Genomic DNA, 7548 nt, shown 5'->3' with positions numbered 1-7548 from the left:
AAGCCACAGCAAGAGCACTGACAGGAATTAGCAAGAGAGATCATATTACTGCAGTTTTAGCTTCTCTTCATTGGCTCCCTTTAAATACACCTGTTTGTGTCTGTAACATACAGCAGGATTCAGTGCAACAACTATAAGGCGTTCTCCTTATTATTCTGTAATGTGGATCATGACAGCAGCCATTACAGTTATTGACAACAAAACAACAGGACAGCAGCACCCATGACAAAGTTACTTTTATGAATTTATTGATCAACCTAAAAATACTGAACACAATAAGATGAGTACAACAAAGCTGAAGAAAAGAAGAATACCACCCAACATGTCTAGAAGCGCCACGTTCCACTGGTTGCAGGATGGCAATGTCACTGTAGCCTAAACGACCAACACTTCACATCCTCCACTGCTAAGATTCAGCTTTTAGTCACATACATGCTCACTGATGCCAACCTTAAAAATGGCTGTAGCATTATCTTTTTCCTCTAAACATTTATAAAAGGTCTCAGTGAAATTCTAATGAACTCTGAGACATCATGTGACATCCACTTCAAGCGCACATAAGAGTTGGGCTCCATTCAAATGTATTTCAAATCTCAACTAAATCACCACAACCAAATACAAATCAATGCGTGTTTCCATCCTCTGACATTGCAGAGGTCAGCGTGACAATATGAGGACAAGAGAAATTCAGTTCAACCTTAAGACAAACACATGATGTGCTCTCTTACTAGTTTCATCTATTAATTTAAGGAAGGTCACATTCTCGTCATCAATCCACAAAGATATGATGTTTTTGACTATGGCCATTTTTGCTGCAGCTTCAGTTTTTGTATGTCACAATTAATTTGCTGTTTCTATATGGAAAACAAACCTCATTATAGTAATGAGCATATTCACTTAAAATAACAACCACTAAATTATTCAAAATACTTCATTTTCAAAGTCATGCTCTTCACGTTGATTCTAACAAACAACTTTTAGACCAACTTCAATACTTAAAGAATGAATGTATATACTCTAAATTATAAATGAAGCATAACATCTACTTAGAGATGTGTATTTGAACATTTCTAACTGGTAATTGTCTTGTCGTATTCAAAAGACAGTGTCAGACAGGAATGCACTGTCCCTAATAATCTGACCTGAGAATACCGAGATGAATGGGCTCAGACTACACCAGTTTTACTCAGATTGTTTCATTTTCTACAACAGAACAATTAGAAAGATGCATTTATCACATTCAAATTCAACACAGAAGCCTGTTACATGTGGATTAAATAAACTGAACGTTCTAGTGTTTCAGTGTAACAGAAAACACAAAGTTCTGAGACAAAAAAGGAAAGACAAAGCACCACAAACTGTGCTAAAACTCAAGGGGTGAACGGATTTTTCCAGAGAAGTGTAAGTGTTCAAATGGCTTACTTATGTACAATACTCAAGCGTTTACAGTGAACGCTGAATCGGTGCCATGGCGGTGACGATATCAAGGTGCACTGACATTTCCAGAGATAGTCTGACAGTAGATGTCCAACAGTGCAATCATGTGCAGAAAACCCGTTTCTGCAGTAGAGGCATTGGGAACCCATCCATTACCAGCTGTAAGGGCAACATACACACACATTTAAAAAGACACGTCTACATACTGCTGTGCGCTCACAACCAATATACAAAAGTAATGATACACCGATATGGTTTTCTAAAGCCAACATATTCCCAAATATATTTGCAAACAGTAACCAATAAGTGGATGAAGGAAAAATGAAGTGATACTCCACTCATGTGTATCTATGTGTCTGTGTATATGAACTCTCCCACTCTCTATGTGGAGTGGAGAATACTGTAGCCTCTTAGAACGATTCACACTATAGCAGCGGTTCACAAACTGGGGGACTGGCCCCACCGGCAGAGCCGTGGATGAGCTGGGACAGGATATGGAGTGAAACTAACCAGAATTAGTATGATTTATGGATTAATGCTTTCAATTATGGAGTGATAAGCTTGTTTTGGCTACATTTCAAAAAGTTTGAGAACCACTGTATTAAAGCAATCAAAAGCCCAAATAGGTAGCTGGTTGCTATCATTCTTCTGTCCTATCAGGCTAGGAAGTGGAACTCTTAAGAGAAGTCCCCGGTCTGTGTAAAAACACATTTTTAAATTCTATCCCACACCTTTAACAGTGGAGTCGCATTAGGAAGAGGTTGTTCTGGAGCGTTTGCATCACCAGAGGTCTAAGGAGCTGACCAAAGTGGCCAAAGATGCCATTCCTCCTCTCATTATTTCCAATGTCCCTCTAATGGTGCTAAACTACTCCAGTGTATAAAACAAAAATTCACAAAAGGGTTCACTTTAGCAGCAGTATGGACAGAGAGAATGTTCGCATCAACCACTAACTCTTAAAAATGGCTAAAGAATATTGTATTAGGGCTGAATTTAAGAAGTATATCCTTACTCATTCTTCAATAAATAAATTTGGAATGGAGTATCACCTCTTACATCACTGCCTTATGGTATACAAGAGGTTTGGCATTGACTGACAGCAATATAACATAAATAAATAAATAAATAAATAGCCTACATTTGCAGCACAATAAAGTATCATCTTGCCAAACTGACAGTTCTATTCAATTCCATATTCTAAAAAAAACAACCACTAACAACTCCTCACGGTTCAACAGTAAAACTAGTATTGGACTGATAGCGATGGTGCATTTTAAAGCTGATACAGTATGTGATATGTGCTTCTCTCAGCTGTAAGCTGATATATCAGTGCGTATCTGACCAGTACACACACACACACAACGCTGTCAATACATAGGTCCACCAGTTATTGCTAAGTTTATATAATTCACATTTTTAACCTCAATGACCTCACAATGTTATGCGTACAGTACACAGTAAACCCCTCACATAATAATATAACAGGATTATCAGGCTGTCTGCTTAGAGAACTGTCTATAATCTGAGTAGAAAGAAACAAGCTGGAAATAGCACCTAAATCCCAAGGAGGGTGAAAAGACGCCTAAAAAAGTCCCTCCGCTGTGCTTTCATGTCTTGTTTCTGGTAAATACTCGTTCCCCTCGCAGGTTGAGGTGTTGCAGTTGGTACTGTAACACCTCAGTGTCTGATGACTCTTTGATACTTATTTTGTCCAGATTAAGGTAGTCCAGAGACTTGGACTGGGCCCCTTTCCCTTTGAGCAGACAGAGGGGAAGTGGAGAATGCAGAGCCTTCCCAGGCTCACTAAGAGCCATGGACCTGAGGAGGGTTTCACTTGAGCTGGGCATGCGCCTTCGCCTCCGCCCGTTGGCAGCAGGAATGTCGTAGGGTTGGTAGTAGCGACCTTTGGCTTTAAAGATTCGTGAGGACCGGTGGATGCCCAAGTCTGCAGACTTGGGGGCAGTGCTCTGGATGGAACTAGGCACGTCTTCTGATACAGAGCCCTTCTCTGGCGTGCCCTCTGACCACTTGTGGGCCAGTTTGAGCAGCTCCTCGCCAGTGGTGAAGCCCACCAAATAGTTGGAGTCCATGTGGAGGATCTGGTATCCTGCAACAGTTCCTCTGATGGGTGAGCACGGGGTGCTGGCACAGCGAGGTCTCTCTACTTCTGGTTTCAATGTGGCTTTGATCTCAGATGTGGGAAGAATGGAGACATGTGCCCTGGACACTCCACTGACATCCATTTCCATTCCTACAGACATTTCCTGACTGTGGAGAGGTAGAGAAAAAACATCACTTAGGGGCAAAACAGTTACCCTGAAAGCAAACACTAAAGGGCACACATTCACTGTAAACACTTAGATAATCATTCTGATAATCACTGACTTTGGCTTTGAAAGAAGTAACAGGACCACATCTTGGTGATACATGCAGATATTTATTGCCTTATCTGTGGGACCTTTCCCCTAATATTTAATAAGTAAATATTTTGTGCAACAGTTAAACCTCTGTATTCTTCCAACATAGCCAAACAATTGGCTCCGACTTCTCTTATGGCATGGCAAACTAGAATGGCTTTGGACATGTTGCTCGCTGAAAGAGGAGGCGTATATTGAATGTTCGGAACGTTCTGTTGTACGTTCTGATGGCGATCTGAGGATGCTGCTGTGTCCCTTGCATCAGAGGACTCATACAGTGCTGGATTGAGACCATCATGCTTTATATCACTGCTTTATCTTACACACTCAACCTTTTAAACAGAACTAGTCTCTGCCTTTTTCCAGCAGGATTATTTAGTCTGTCTCTTTCAACAGAATTATTCAAATTAACCAACCCAAGAGTTCAGTGAGCCCGTTGTGTTCTCTTTAGGATCCCGTCACCCTTCCTCCTCCCAGCAGGTACCGGCCTCTTAACACAACAATTCAGTTGGAGGTCTTTCTGTAAGAGTCCCAGACTAACACTTCCGGTGTCGGCCCCCAAAACCTGGACGGAGGAAAGGCTGGGATCCAGCTCAAAGGACCAAGTTGTTCCGGAAATTCATATATATAAGGTTACATTGACTTTTCTATAGTAGGTAGTCCCGACCTAGTAATGGTTAGAGAGAGACAGCCCTGCTCAATTAGTCATAATAAAAGTAGACTTAGTGCAGCGGTACCTTATCTGTTACCTACCTAATATTTAATAAGAAGATGAGAGTAAATATTTTGTGCGACAGTTTAACCTTGGTATTTTTCCAACAGAGCTTCTGAATGAATGAGGGAATTACAGTGACTTGTTTAGCAGCAAGTGAATGAATGAGGTATTAATCCTGAACTCATGAATGAGTCAGGGTTAAACGGTTGAGCTAACCACTCATTCAGTTGTACTAGTGCACCCGTTGTGTTTGAAGATGGATGAAGGCTTACTGAAGGATCAAAAATATAATTGTTTAAGATAAAAGACAACTTGGAAAAAGAAGAAAAGAAGAAAGGAGGCTTGGGGAGTAAACTAAGAAAACTTAATAAAAAAAAAAGAAAAATTACACAACTGGAGGAGATTTAAGACGACAATTACCCGCCACAGTAGTTGTCAATCAACAAAGATCATTACAAAAGCAAGACACGGAGGTCACATAGGAACCCAGGGTAACTTCTAAGCAGCTAAATGCCTCTTTTACATTGACTAATGTTCAAGAATCCACCATCAGAAGAACAACCATGGCATGCATGGCAGAGTGGCAAGGGTAAAGCCACCACTCTCTAAAAAGAACATTTCTGCCCATCAACAGTTTAATAAACATCATGTGGACAAGCCAAAGACATTTCTACTATGGTTTAAATGAGATGCTCATGTCTGGAGACTAAAAACCACTGTACTCCAGCATCAGAACCTCATCACGTCTGTGAAACATGGGGGTGCTAATGTTCTCGCCTGGGCCTGTTTTTTTTGCATCTGGACCGGGATGGCTTGATCTCATTGGTGGACCAGTGAATCTGGGATTATTTTATTTTAAAAGAAAATGTCAGGACATTGGAACTTGGTCGTGCAGCAATACAATGACCACAAGAACATGTTTTTAACATGTGTTTTATGTCATGTTTTTATCTATGTTTGTACTGTCTGTCTATATGTTTTATGTAACATGTTGTTAACCATGATCTACAGTTTGTTTTATTTGTTCTATACTGTATGTTTCATGGTTTGTGTGGTGTATGTCATGTGGTGGTCTATCAGTGTAAAGGATGTCCTGCCTCTTAGACTGTAAACCTAGTTTACCTATGGGTACCAATAAAGTAACCTGAACCTGAACCTGAATCATTCTACAAAATGATGGTTACGGAGGAACTAAATAAGAGTTTTGGAAAAATCCTGACCTTAAATCCAGCAGAAATGTTGTGGAAGGATCTGAAACAAATAGTTCATGTGAGGACACCCACCAAGAACTGAAGTGGTTCTGTATTTAGGAAGCTCCTGGCAACTGAAGATGACTGACTGTATATACTGTGTTGTCTATACTACATACACTCAATATTACACTATTATTGTAAAACACTTATGCAATAGTCATGGCTTGTACCCTATCACGGCGTTCATTTTGCCCAGTGAAAGTGCATTTGCTTGTGTACCCATACTACATGCAATGGTAATAAAATAGAACATAATCTAAACTAACTGAATGAAATACTACACATATTTTTGTTATTTGTAAATAGGGAGGGTGTATGCTCATTCCTGGTTTACATGTCATGTTCTAATTTAAGATTTAAGCTAAGAAAAATAGGCTATGCTGCTTCCACTGTAAATGAATAAGGCGTACTCAGATGTTTAACATAAGAGGAGCAGCACACAGAGGAGTGAAGCCGCAGCAGAATGGCGGGGCCAGTTTGAGCCAGTCTGGAAAAGCTGCAACAGCGACAATTAAAGACTGAAGTGTCTTTATCACTGATGTAACAGGCTCCAAGTCTCAGACTTCACACGCTCAGACACGTAACCGGCATGATATAGGCCCTATTCGTTAATACATGTAGGCTAGCATTGTCAGAGCACCAGTAACAGATAACATGACAGTGGAAAAGATGGCTGTTGCAACAAACGACAGGTCGGCTTCATTCTGTCTCTGCTGAAAGGGACTCCGAGCAGCACCGGGCTGACAGTAGCACTAACATCCTCTCAACACGCACAACAAACGCGTTTCCATTTGTCTAACACGCTCTTAAACGCGACGTATCGGTCATTTTTTAACATCGGCTCTGCTAACACATGACTGTCAGGACCAGACCATGAGCGACGTTTGCGGGGAAAAAAAATAAATAAGCACACTTCATCTTCGCCGTTTAACCTTCTCCGAATATGTCATAATTTCACAACCCGTGGCAAAACTGACTGGTTATTTTTTTGTAGCACTAACCTGTTTGACAGCGGAGAATCCAAATTCTACCTTCCCGTCCCTCTGTGCGGTCGAGTCTGCACTCCGCTGTCTCACGCCCTTGTTCCGTCAACAGCAGCAAGGAAGAGGAACACTTCCGGTCTCCTCACACACACACACGCACACAATGGCACGCGCACACACGTAGCCAGGCTGTACGTAACTGTCTCTAAAATTAAATTAAATTAAATTAAATTAAATTAAATTAAATTGTAATACACCTTGACTTGTTGTAAAGTCCTTTCTTCAGTGTAAGCCACTTAAAGAAAAATATTTTTCAGTTGCCCATGACAGCTGACAGTAACAGTAACGGTACCCTAACTCCACTCTGTTATTTTTTTCCACACAAAAACTGACAAACATGAGCACAAACATCCATCGACATTAACAGAAAGACTCGTCTTTCCAGTAATGCTGCTGCGGCTGACATGTCTACCTCCTGCAGGAGTGGTGAGCAGGGGAGGTACTGCTCTATCCACTGGAAACTGATTCAAGTCAGGTGACCTGGATTGACCCCTTTGCCCCCACTCCTGTTTGACAGAGCTGTTATGGCAGCAGGCTCAATGGACAAAAAACACCAAAACCGGTAGACTGGTGCACATTCTATAAGCACTGTTGTAGGTCATGTGTTTCTGGGATGTGGGACATGGTCCATTTTTTATTTTATTTTTATTTTTTTTTGTGTGTGTGTGTGAGGTGTGTGTAGT

The 7548-nt window shown here is 40.9% G+C and overlaps 1 protein-coding gene across 1 annotated transcript; it reads right to left on the bottom strand.

The window, feature by feature from the left end:
* Window positions 1–225: 225 nt before the first annotated feature.
* Window positions 226–6910, bottom strand: macir (macrophage immunometabolism regulator). Its single transcript, XM_084572725.1, has 2 exons — window positions 6824–6910; window positions 226–3705 (listed from the first exon to the last, which is right to left on the bottom strand). Exon 2 carries the CDS (start codon window positions 3696–3698, stop codon window positions 3045–3047), a length of 654 nt encoding a protein of 217 aa, XP_084428851.1. The 5' UTR covers window positions 3699–3705; window positions 6824–6910; the 3' UTR covers window positions 226–3044.
* Window positions 6911–7548: the final 638 nt, after the last annotated feature.

The sequence above is a fragment of the Chelon labrosus genome, assembly GCF_963514085.1.
Source record: "Chelon labrosus genome assembly, chromosome: 22".
Lineage (NCBI taxonomy): Eukaryota > Metazoa > Chordata > Actinopteri > Mugiliformes > Mugilidae > Chelon > Chelon labrosus.
The sequence above is the reverse complement of the archived record's forward strand: the minus strand, read 5'-3'. Positions and strand labels throughout refer to the sequence as shown.

What these genes read in the sequence shown, in the direction of transcription:
- macir (XM_084572725.1), bottom strand. Translation starts at nt 3,698, where the DNA reads ATGTCTGTAGGAATGGAAATGGATGTCAGTGGAGTGTCCAGGGCACAT.